The 12,477-nt window shown below is 42.5% G+C and overlaps 1 protein-coding gene across 1 annotated transcript; it reads left to right on the top strand.

Annotated features, from left to right (window-relative positions):
• Positions 1–5,670: 5,670 nt before the first annotated feature.
• Positions 5,671–10,839, top strand: LOC114881732. Its single transcript, XM_029198582.2, has one exon. It carries the CDS (start codon positions 5,671–5,673, stop codon positions 10,837–10,839), a length of 5,169 nt encoding a protein of 1,722 aa, XP_029054415.2.
• Positions 10,840–12,477: the final 1,638 nt, after the last annotated feature.

Below are 12,477 nucleotides of genomic sequence, written 5' to 3' on the forward strand. Positions count from 1 at the left end.
CGGTAAGCTTCTGGGCTGGTATTTGTTTTTAGGTATAATGTCAGGCTTGTGTCAGTTTCGATTGGTTTGATTTTCCAAGGTGGGGTCGTTGGTGGTTTCCTTGGGGTGACATTTTTAAATTCTAGATTCAGTTCTGTTGCGGTTTGGGTTACTCTGACGTGGAAGGGATTTATTGTGTTCCTTTGTGGTGTGTGTCTGTTAGTGTTGTAGTTCGCGAGGATGATTGGGTATGTAAGTTTGTTCGGGGTTGTTGCGATTTTTATTGCCTGGTTCATGCTGAGGAGTTTCCTTCTGTGTCGGAGCGATGGTTCGTTTGCTTCTTGGAGGATACTAGAAGTGGGGCTGGTCCTAAAGGCTCCTGTTGCAATTCTTAGTGCTGTGTTGTGCACCGGGTCTAGCTTCTTTAAAATGGTTTTACTAGCTGATCCGTAGATTATTGAGCCATAATCTATTTTTGCTCTAATGATGGATCTGTACGTGTTTATTAATACTTTAAGATCTGTACCCCAATTGTTTGCTGCTATTATTTTTAAAAGATTTAGGCGTTGTGTGCATTCGTTCCTGAGGTGTGTAACATGGTGGTACCATGTAAGTTTGCTATCCCATATTATGCCTAGGATTTTGATATGGTTCAGTTGTTCAAGTTCGGTGTTCTTGAGATAGAGTTTTATTTTTAGTGGTTCTTGTTTTCTGGAGAAATTTATATATTTAGTTTTTGATTCGGAAAATTTGAAGCCAGATTCAGTTGCCCAATTTTGTAATTTGTTGAGAACATTTTGTAGGATATATTGGATTATTTTTGGGTTCTTTCCTGAGTATAGGATTGTTAGATCGTCGGGGAACAGATAGACTTTGACTGGGTTTTTGACTACCGATAAAACTCCGTTTATTGATATTAGAAATAGTGTAACGCTTAGTACAGAGCCTTGTGGGACTCCGTTTTCGGTGGTTAAGGTTTTGGAAAGGGTGTTATTTATTCTCACTCTTATACGTCTTGTTTTTAGGAAGTTGTCGATGAATTTTAGTATATTTCCGTGGATGTTTAGGTCTTTTAAGATGTTTATAACTCTCTTTCTGCATATCATATCGTATGCTTTTTCGAAATCCATAGCCACTAGTATCGTGTGTTGTTTGTTCCTGAATCCATTATTGATATCCGTTTCTATATTTATTAGTGGGTCCAAGGTAGAGTGGAGTGGTCTGAAGCCGCTTTGGTGGGGTGAAATTATATCGTTTGTTTCAAGTGCCCATCTGAGTCTATAATTTATCATTTTTTCCATTATTTTGCATAGTATGTTTGTCAGTGCTATGGGTCGGTAGCTAGACGGTTCTTTGGGGTTTTTTCCCGGTTTTAAGGTTGGGATAACTATAGCATCTCTCCACACGTCGGGGAATGTACCGTGTTTCCATATTGAGTTGAATATTTTGAGTAAGCATTGAATGCCGTTAGTGGGCATTTTTGTTATGAGTGCAATTGAGATGTTGTCGGGTCCAGGGCTGGTATTTTTATATTTTTTGAGTATGTTGGTTAATTCATGTATTCTGAATTCCTCATTGATTGCGGAGCAGTCGTTTGTGTTGATTTGGGTGGGTTGTTTGGGAGTTTTTGTAGGGTTGGTTCTGGAAGAGAGGAAGGCTTTGTCATAATTCGAGTCACTCGAGTTTGCGGCGAATGTTTCTACTAATAGGTTTGCGATTTGTGTTTGGTCTGTAGTGATTGTTTTGTCAGGTTTTGACAGGCCTGGTATGTTATGTTTATGGTGGGTACCTTGGATTGCTTTTAGCTTGCTCCAGATAACTTTCGTGGGAGTGGATCCGTTTAACGTGGTAAGGAAACTTTGCCAGGATTTCTTCTTGTTTTGTTTTAGTATTTTCCTTGCTGTTGCTCGTAGTTTTTTAAATTTGATCAAGTTTTCAGTCGTTTGGTGTTTTTTGTATTGGTTGAAAGCGTGTTTTGATTCTTTAACAGCTGTTTCACACTCTCTGTTCCACCACGGTACCAAGTTGTGGTTACTACTAGTTTTAGGAACTGTCTTTGGGATGGTGTCACTTGCTGTTTGGTCGATCATGGAGGTGAATTTGTCCATTATATTGTCAATTTGGAGTGGGTTTAGGGTGATATAGGAGTCTAATTGAGGGGTACGTTGTTCGATGAGTAGACGGTATTTTTCCCAGTCCGCATTTTCCAGTTTCCATCTTGGGACAGGTTTGCTGTTTTTGGTTTTATGATTGGTGTGGATTTTTATTAGGATTGGGAAATGGTCGCTGTCGTGAAGTTCAGATATCGTTGAACATTCACACTTGTATGCTATGTTTGGATTGCACATGATCAAATCGAGGGTGCTGAATGTCCCGTTTGCCACACTGAAGTGGGTTGGTTTTGAGTCGTTGAGGAGTACTGTCTCATGGTTTAGTATTATTTCTTCTAAAATATTTCCTCTAGCGTTGGTTTTCTCTGATCCCCATAGGGTGCTGTGGCAGTTGAAATCCCCTGTTATTATGAATGGTTTTTGTAGGGTTCCAAAAAGGTTGTTTAGTTCGGTTGCGTTTAGTTGGTAGGTGGGTGGGATGTATATATTGTAAATGTGGGTATTTGGCTGTGAGTTTATCTTGGCTGCTATTATTTCCATGTTGGATGTGGTAGGAATTTGCTCGTTGTCTAAGGAGTTTTTAATCAGTATCGCTACTCCTCCGCTTGCATGTTGGGAGTTTCGGTTGGTGACATATGCATCGTAGTTTTTGAGTTTTATCGTCTGTTGAGGTTTGAGGTTTGTTTCTTGGAGACATACTACGTCAGGTTGGTATTGGTCTAATAGTATTTGTAGTTGGGGTAATCGGGTGAAAAGGCCGTTTAGGTTCCATTGGAGAATTGTGTACGTCATTGCTAGGTGTTGGTATTTTCCTATAGATGAATTTGTCGGTCGAGGGGTTCTTTTTTTTCTTCGTTATCTGTTTCATAGTCGGTTGTGTTAGGGGTGCTGTTGAGCGATATGTTGTCGGCTAGTATTTTGGATTGGAATGGTACATTGTTGTTTAGTTTTTTAATTATCCTGTGGACTCTGTTTTTAATACTCCTTCCATTTAGGTGGGGGTGGATTGTAATTAGCATGTTGGTTAGAGCAGCTATGTCCTGGGTGTAGTTTTGCGCTATTTTTATGGGATCTTCAACTCCAATTGCATTTTCTAGAAAGCTCATTAATTGTAACCAATTTAATGGGAATTTTGCTAGTGGGTCGTTTACCATATTTTTTGCTGAGTCGATCATTATTTCAATGTTGTCGACTACATCTGGCGTTAATTTTCGCCGTTTACCTGTCTTATTTTTTCCACGTGTACTTACTGGTTTGTCGGTGTTGCTGGAGATCTTTGTGTACGTTGCTGGGGCGGTAGGGGGGTTGAAGTTTTCTTCGAGATCATTGGAGTTTTGTGTGGACGTGGTTGTGGAGTGCGTCCTTTTGTTACCTGTATTTGTATCGTTGATTTGTTGTGTGATTTCTGCTTGTGGTTCTGAGAAGGGTGTGAGGTCCATGTTGGATTCCGCTGGTATGCTGGGGTGCTTCAATTCGTCTGGTTCCGGATTTGTATTAATATTTGAATTTGCAGTGGCTGTAGTGGAGGGCTTGTTGTTCATTGTGCACTGTTTTGCTATGTGGCCTTCTTTTTTACATATGAAGCATCCCATATTTTCAGTTGAAGTAAATATGCGGTATTGGGTGGCATCGTAGTTTACTAGAAAGGATTCAGGAATTCTTGATACGTCTTCTGGGTTGACGTAAATTTGTCTCCTAAAACTCATAACGTGGTTAAACCCTGGTTCTTGGATCGCAGCTCTTAAGAAGGTTAATTTAGAGTTCATTTTGACGTTGTTTTCGGTGAAGATTTTTTCGATGTATTCGTTTGGAATGCATGGAGATACATTGGATAGAATTATTCTTTGAGATGGGGCGATTAATGGTCTTATTACGATACTGGTGTTCTTAACGGTTATTGTGGTATGTTTCGATAACAGCTGGTGAGCAGTTTGTTTACTGTCAAGGTATACACATATTCGGTCGTTGGCAATTCGGGATATGAATCGGATGGCTTGTTTCCCGGTTATTTTTCCTATAGTAGTGGCGTAGTCAGTTATGGATGCTTCTGCGATGCTGTCAGCTATAATAGCCGCTTCTTTGCTAGGGTACACGTTGCTCATTGTAACTGTAGCGTAGGATGGCGTGGTTTTAGGTTTTTCGGTGTTTTCCATGTTCGTTGTTAGGTTGTTTGGTTCGAGACCCCTGTGCTCAGGCGTCTCAGTAATTTTGTCTTGGCTTGATAGCATTTGATGGTAGGGTGCTCATGCTATGCACTCTCAAACGAGGTGTGCTTGCTTGAGGGCGGGTTGCTTGGGGTGTTAGGACGATGATAGGTCCTGAGTATTTGCACGGAGTGCCGTCTATTGGTTATGAAGGACCACCCAAGTTGATTCGGCTTGGGGCCGATAAATAATTATGTCGGTTGTATGTTGAACTATTTAATCGTAATTAATGGTGGTATGTGTGTGTGTGTGTGTGTGTGTTGCAACGTGTAGATTGGAATGTGAGATTTGTTACACTTGAAGAAAATATGTGTATCTATGTCTACGTTCTATATGTACTGTGCCTTTTCTAAGAATTCTGCCCTCGAGCGACTTGACGTCGATTATATAGGCACGATTCTTCCCTTCCAGTACGCCCTCGGCGTGGTAGATCCTGGAAGGGGAATGTGCCCTTCGTACGGGGGAGGAAAAGTGCGAGTTGGTCTGGGTTTTCCATAAATCGCACAGACCCGAAGGGTAACTCTGCCGCGACGACAAAAGGGGCACGTTGACCTAGAGGAACCACGTGCGATTTCTGGAAAACCCAGACCAACTCGCACTTTTCCTCCCCCGTACGAAGGGCACATTCCCCTTCCAGGATCTACCACGCCGAGGGCGTACTGGAAGGGAAGAATCGTGCCTATATAATCGACGTCAAGTCGCTCGAGGGCAGAATTCTTAGAAAAGGCACAGTACATATAGAACGTAGACATAGATACACATATTTTCTTCAAGTGTAACAAATCTCACATTCCAATCTACACGTTGTAACACACACACACACACACACATACCACCATTAATTACGATTAAATAGTTCAACATACTACCGACATAATTATTTATCGGCCCCAAGCCGAATCAACTTGGGTGGTCCTTCATAACCAATAGACGGCACTCCGTGCAAATACTCAGGACCTATCATCGTCCTAACATGGTCCTTCGAGTCGGATACGACAGAGCAGCTTGAACCAATTGGGGACCGTGACGGATCCAGTATCAGTTGAGCAGATTGGAAGCAGTCCACAAAATCAGAGGAGTACAGTGCAGAAGTGGTGTGTGGCGATACAAAGTATCATACAGCAACGGTGTGACAGTGAAAGAGTGGATAGAGTTCACGATTGGAATAAGATATCCTCGCAGAAGAAGAGGAATCTACAGGAAGCAGTCAGAAGTCAATAGCTGCTTTCATCAGCAACCACAGAAATTGTCAGCCTACATCAGCCAACCAAGGATCCAGGGTTCAGCGGATTCATCCTTGGGTTTTCTCATCAAAGGTGTTCATTCCTATCACGTAAGCGTAAAATCCATATCCTATCGTTGTTAATAGCGTGAAAATGGAAGCCGAGTTAAAGAAATTAACTTCTGACCGCGGATTGATAAAGGCCGCGCTGACTCGTTTCTCGAAATACTTTAATGAATCAGAAAGACCAGTAAATGTAAGGGCATTGCAGAAACGTTTAGAGGCAAATGTAGGTCTGTATAATGGCTACAATGCAGTTCAGAGTGAGATAGAGCGTATAGTTGCAGGAAAAGAGTCGGAAGCAGCTCACGCAGCTGACAGAGATGATTTCGAAGAGACATATTTTAATCTAATCGCAGATGTAGAATCATATATCGAAAGTGTAGAAGGGCGAAACAGGGTAGCAAATCAGGCCGCAGAACAATCACCAACCCCCGCGTTGACAAGTTCTGATGCTAAGGTAAAATTACCAACGATACAGTTACCATCGTTCGACGGGGATTACAGCGAATGGATAAAATTTAAAGACACCTTTACTAGTTTGGTGCACGAGAGTGAATTACCTGATGTGCAGAAATTCAACTATCTGAATTCTGCACTGAAGGGACCGGCAGCGCGAGTCATTCAATCTTTAGGAGTTTCCGACACGAATTACAAATTAGCATGGGACTCATTAAAATCGCGATACGAAAATTCAGCAATGCTTAGAAAATTTCACGTAGTAGCAATATTAGATTTGCCAGTTATACAAAAACAGTCTTCGACCGCGCTCAGAGAATTATTAGATAACGTTAGAAATCATTTAGCAGCTTTGAAATCGTTAAAGGAACCAATTGAATCTTGGGATAGTCTCCTGATCCCAATATTAAGCAGGAAATTAGACATGGCATCCTTAAGAGAATGGGAAAAGGGGATAACTAGCTTAGAGCGGGTCACATTCAAGAGTTTTACCTCATTTTTGGAGGAGCGATCCTCGTATTTGGAGAATATTGCCTCACCAGTTCAGGTGCCACCAGCCACGAGACCCGAACCCCCTTCAGGGTTCGTAGCTAACCGTAAACCGTGTCGCGTAATGAATCACGTAGTAGGTATATCGAGTAGTACTTGTCCAGCATGCGGAGCCGGGCACCCATTGTTTCGTTGCGAGAAATTTAAGGGATTGTCCATCGATGAAAAAACTCAGGTAACGCAGACGTCACAGAGTTGCTTCAATTGCCTACAAACCGGTCATCGCGTTAAAGCCTGCACCCGCAAGCACTGTGATTTGTGTGGTAAGAAGCATCACATATTGTTGCATCGCGATAATGTCGGTCAAAAGCAAAATAATAATGAACCTACGAATAGTGTTTCCGCCAGCAGAACTACCTCATGTGTCGCGAGTCTTTCTAGTAAGGCGTTTGAGCATAGTGTGCTATCTACAGCAGTCGTGCACGTAGAAAACGATAGGAAGGAGAGAATTCAGTATAGAGTCCTTTTAGATTCTGGGTCGCAATCGAGTTTCGTAACACATAGTGTATGTAAAAGATTAGGTCTCAGGTATGATCCTGTAGAAACAGAAGTAGTCGGAATAGATAGAAAATCTAGAATAGTCAGAGATAGAGTTGACTTAAAGATAGTGTCTAGGGTTAACGGGTTTAATGCTAGTATTTCATGTTTAGTAATAGATAATATCACTGATGATATGCCGAACGTTGATATGAATAGATCAACACTTGCAGTACCAGCTCACATAATGTTAGCTGACCCAGAGTTTGATAGATGTCGACCAATCGACTTATTAATTGGCGCCGGTTTATTTTGGTATTTATTGTGCGTCGGCCAGCATAAAGCAGGTAACCACCTATTGTGGCAAAAGACACAGCTAGGTTGGGTGTTAGGTGGACAGATTAGTTGGCCTATTGAGGGTCATTCAAGGATTCAGAGAGGTCACCTTAGTACAAATCGCGAGTTATCAGAACAGTTAGAGCGTTTTTGGAAGGTGGAAGAGATCGTAACAGACCATACAGTGGATACAGACGAATGTGACGCGTACTTTCGAGCTACAACGCGTCAAAATGATGATGGTAGATATATAGTAAAAATCCCTTTCAACGAGCAGGTACATAGATTGGGATCATCAAGACAACAAGCGGAGAATAGACTTAAATCATTAGAAAGAAGGTTAATGAAACAACCGCAGCTTCGCGAGCAATACATAGAGTTTTTAGCAGAATATGAACGATTAGGACACATGTCGCGAATTTCAAAACAAACAGTGGATGAGAAGATAGTCTTTTATCTTCCTCACCATGCCGTCTTCAAAGCAGACAGTACAACAACAAAATTACGCGTTGTATTTGATGGCTCGGCAAAGACAAGTACAGGAAAAGTACAGAATTCTGATACTCAGAAGGTCGGTCCGACAGTACAGAGCAAGTTAGTCGACATTTTATTGCGGTTTCGTACGCATAGATACGTCTTATCGGCGGATATAGCGAAGATGTATAGACAAATATTAGTAGATTCAGAGCAACGACGTTTCCAGAGAATTTTATGGCGATCAAATCCAGATCATCCTATCAAGACATTTGAATTAAATACCATAACATATGGCACCGCTTCGGCGCCTTATTTAGCGACCCGCGTATTACAGGAGGTAGGATTAAAATGTGTACAAGATTTTCCAACTGTTAGTCGAATAGTCATCAACGATTTTTACGTTGATGATCTACTAACAGGCTTGGATACAGTTCATGAATTAGAAGAAGTAAAAAGGGATCTTACAGATATTTTAAGCAAATCAGGATTTGATTTACGGAAATGGGCGTCAAATTGCGCAACAGTATTAGAGCAGGCAACAGATAAACCGTTAGACAAGGATCCAAAAACGCTCGGACTCCATTGGTCATCCGCCAGAGACGAACTTCTATTCAAGGTTACGCCATCAGCAGGCAAAAGAATTACAAAACGAACAATTTTGTCCGAGATAGCACAGTTATTTGACCCGTTAGGATTAGTTGGCCCTATAATTACCCGCGCCAAATTACTGATGCAGCACCTCTGGCAAACACAGGTAGGCTGGGACGAGTCACTCTCCCAGGAGTTATGTACACAATGGACAGGCTACAGAAAAGAATTAGCTAGTTTAAATAGTTTAAGGATTCCTAGACAGGCACTTGTGACCGCGAAAGGTATCGAACTGCATGGTTTTTCAGACGCTTCCGAACGGGCTTACGGAGCCTGCATCTACCTACGCTCAAGTTGCGAAGCAGGTAGATGGGAGGTAAGGCTTTTATGTTCGAAGTCTCGGGTCGCTCCGTTAAAAATAATTTCGTTACCTAGATTAGAGTTATGCGGAGCATTATTGCTCGCGCAATTAGTACAAAGGGTCAGGACAGCTCTTCGGGTATCATTCAGTAAGGAAAGATATTGGTGTGATTCGACAATCACTCTTGCGTGGATTCGAGGCAACTCCAATAGATGGAAAACTTTCGTGGCTAATAGAGTAACACAAATTCAGTTAATAACAGATTTAGATAATTGGTCGCATATACGATCACACGAGAATCCCGCGGATCTAATTTCTCAAGGAGTTGATCCTAATTTCTTGATTAGTAGTGAATTATGGTGGTTGGGACCTTCGTGGCTAACAGATGAACCAGATCACTGGCCCCCGCAATCAGAAGAAGTAGTGATAGACGTGCCGGAACAAAAACAAGCCATTGCATTAGCCACCGTAACCGGTGATACAAACGAATTGTTCAATCGGTATTCAGATTATACGCGGTTAGTACGAGTAACAGCTTATTGCCTCCGCTTTATTAATAATATTCAGCTAGCAAGAAACCGTAAACCTAACGATTCAGCAAACCTCGGAAACGCAAATTTAACACAAGTAGAAACACACAAAGCGCAAGAAACACTAGTACGGCTTGCACAAAAGGAAACATTTTCCGATGAGATCAATTTATTGGTTAAGGGTCAAACCGTTTCAAAACAAAGCCCTTTGCGATCCTTAGCACCGTTTATAGATTCAGCAGGACTTGTCAGGGTGGGCGGTAGGCTTATTAATGCCCCCATTTCGTACAACAAAAGACACCCGGTTTTGTTACCCTCTAAGCATGCCCTAACGGATTTGATTATTAGAAATGAACACAGTAGGCTCCTTCATGCCGGGTGTCAACACGTGATCGCATCTTTGCGTGAGCGATTTTGGCCCATAGCAGGTATGCGAGCAGTCAAGAAAATAATTAGAAGTTGCGTGAGATGCTTTCGGGTCAAGCCACAAGGAATAGAGTACCCCATGGGTCAGCTACCTGCAGCTCGGGTGACACCAACCCGTCCATTTACAACCTGTGGTGTCGATTATGCGGGGCCGTTCATAACCAAAGACAATACTCGCAGTAAAGTGTCATTAAAATCTTACATATGTATTTTTGTATGTTTTGCTACAAAGGCCACTCATATCGAACTAGCAGTAGACCTTAGCACAGATGCATTTATAAATTGCCTCAAACGATTCATAGCACGTCGAGGCCGTTGTCACAGCATTGTTTCTGACAATGGAACGAATTTTGTAGGAGCAAGAAATAAGCTCAGTGAATTAGATAATTTAACCAGAAGCAAGGAATACAATTGTCAGATTAGCCAATTTTTAAGTAGAGAGCATATAGAATGGTCTTTCATACCTCCTCGCGCTCCTCATTTTGGAGGACTATGGGAAAGCGCCGTTAAATTAACAAAATATCATTTGCTACGAGTCATAGGGGAACAAAGATTAACCTATGAAGAGTTATACACGCTATTAACACAGGTAGAGTCCTGTCTGAATTCACGTCCTCTCAGTCCACTGTCATCCGATCCCCACGACTTGAATCCTCTAACTCCGGGACACTTTTTGATTGGGACTGCCCTGAGCTCGTTGCCAGATCACGATTTGACGAGCATTAAGACAAATAGATTAAATCGGTATCAGCTGATCCAACAGATGTACCAGCATTTTTGGCAGAGATGGCAGAAGGAATATCTGCACCAGCTTCAGCAGAATTATAAATGGACTCAGACCTCCAAGCATCAATTGACTGAAGGCATTCTGGTTGTCATCAAAGAGGATGGTCTACAACCACTGCGTTGGTGCTTGGGACGAGTTACAGAATTGCATCAGGGCAAGGATGGCGTAGTACGAGTCGTTTCCGTCAAAACTATGGATGGATTATACAAGAGACCAGTGTCAAAAATTTGTATTTTACCAATGCCAGTCACTGAAGACCAAGAATGTAATTGAACATTGATTTGTGCGAACGATATGTATAAAGAAGAACTAGAAAAATGTTAATGTTCATGTTAATAAGTAAGATATTATAACAATGTAGAAAAATAGTATGATAAATAAGATAGGAATTAGATTATATTATATCAAACTTAGGATAATAGATATCAATAGATTCGCTTAACACAAGAAATTATAAAGGTACAATTTGACAGATAGATAAAACACAGAATTAGAGTGTTGAACGAGCACTGCACGTTCAAGGTGGGCGGCATGTTAGAATAGGCGCGGTTTATGGCAAGACAAGTTTAGAAACAGGCATTTTTTGTATCAGATAGTTTCCCTTGCCATATGCTTGCCAGAGTTTTAACGGTACCTGGTAGAGTTCAGATTATTGAGGAAGGCCATGCCATAAATTGCACAGACCCGAAGGGTAACTCTGCCGCGACGACAAAAGGGGCACGTTGACCTAGAGGAACCACGTGCGATTTCTGGAAAACCCAGACCAACTCGCACTTTTCCTCCCCCGTACGAAGGGCACATTCCCCTTCCAGGATCTACCACGCCGAGGGCGTACTGGAAGGGAAGAATCGTGCCTATATAATCGACGTCAAGTCGCTCGAGGGCAGAATTCTTAGAAAAGGCACAGTACATATAGAACGTAGACATAGATACACATATTTTCTTCCTTTAAACCCCCACCATGGGAGCACAACATTTTGTTTTCTCGTGAGCTGTAACCACCTTAACAGTTCCGTTTTTTCCACCACTACTTCCGTCCGTACCTGCCAGGATTCGGTCATCTCAACACCGTCAGGAAAGGGTTTCACAAACTCGGCCGACGAAGTATTTTTCCCCTTATCTTCACACCTGTAATGGCAGACCATCAACAAACCTGCAGCGGATTTTCGTGGGACCTTCCGGAGGACTGCTTCAGCTTCACAACGGAACACTATATTTTTTTAATACCCCATTTTTACCCATGGGTTTTCTTCTCACCGTAACACACGGTATCTGCGGGGGGAGCCCCTAGCCCCGGCGCGCCGTCTCGGGAATTCTCTGGATTCCATATGATCTCACACCCCTTCAACCACAGGGGGTGGTCCTTCCACAACGTAAACCTCGAATTTTTCTTCTTCTTTCCTCTGTTCCTCTTCTTCTTCCAAACTCCCTTTTTTCCCCTCCTTCTTCTTCCTCCATTTCCTTTATCGTCCTTCCTCCCCTCCAGTCACAACGCCGCCACCATTCCTAGGGGAATTCCGCCTTCAAGAACGAGCATTTCTGCCTACCCGTCGATCTTCCTGAGTAGCACCGGACCACCCCTGTGGTTGAAGGGGTGTGAGATCATATGGAATCCAGAGAATTCCCGAGACGGCGCGCCGGGGCTAGGGGCTCCCCCCGCAGATAGCGTGTGTTACGGTGAGAAGAAAACCCATGGGTAAAAATGGGGTATTAAAAAAATATAGTGTTCCGTTGTGAAGCTGAAGCAGTCCTCCGGAAGGTCCCACGAAAATCCGCTGCAGGTTTGTTGATGGTCTGCCGTTACAGGTGTGAAGATAAGGGGAAAAATACTTCGTCGGCCGAGTTTGTGAAACCCTTTCCTGACGGTGTTGAGATGACCGAATCCTGGCAGGTACGGACGGAAGTAGTGGT

The sequence above is a fragment of the Osmia bicornis genome, chromosome 10 (assembly GCF_907164935.1).
Source record: "Osmia bicornis bicornis chromosome 10, iOsmBic2.1, whole genome shotgun sequence".
In the NCBI taxonomy this organism is placed as follows: Eukaryota; Metazoa; Arthropoda; class Insecta; order Hymenoptera; family Megachilidae; genus Osmia; species Osmia bicornis.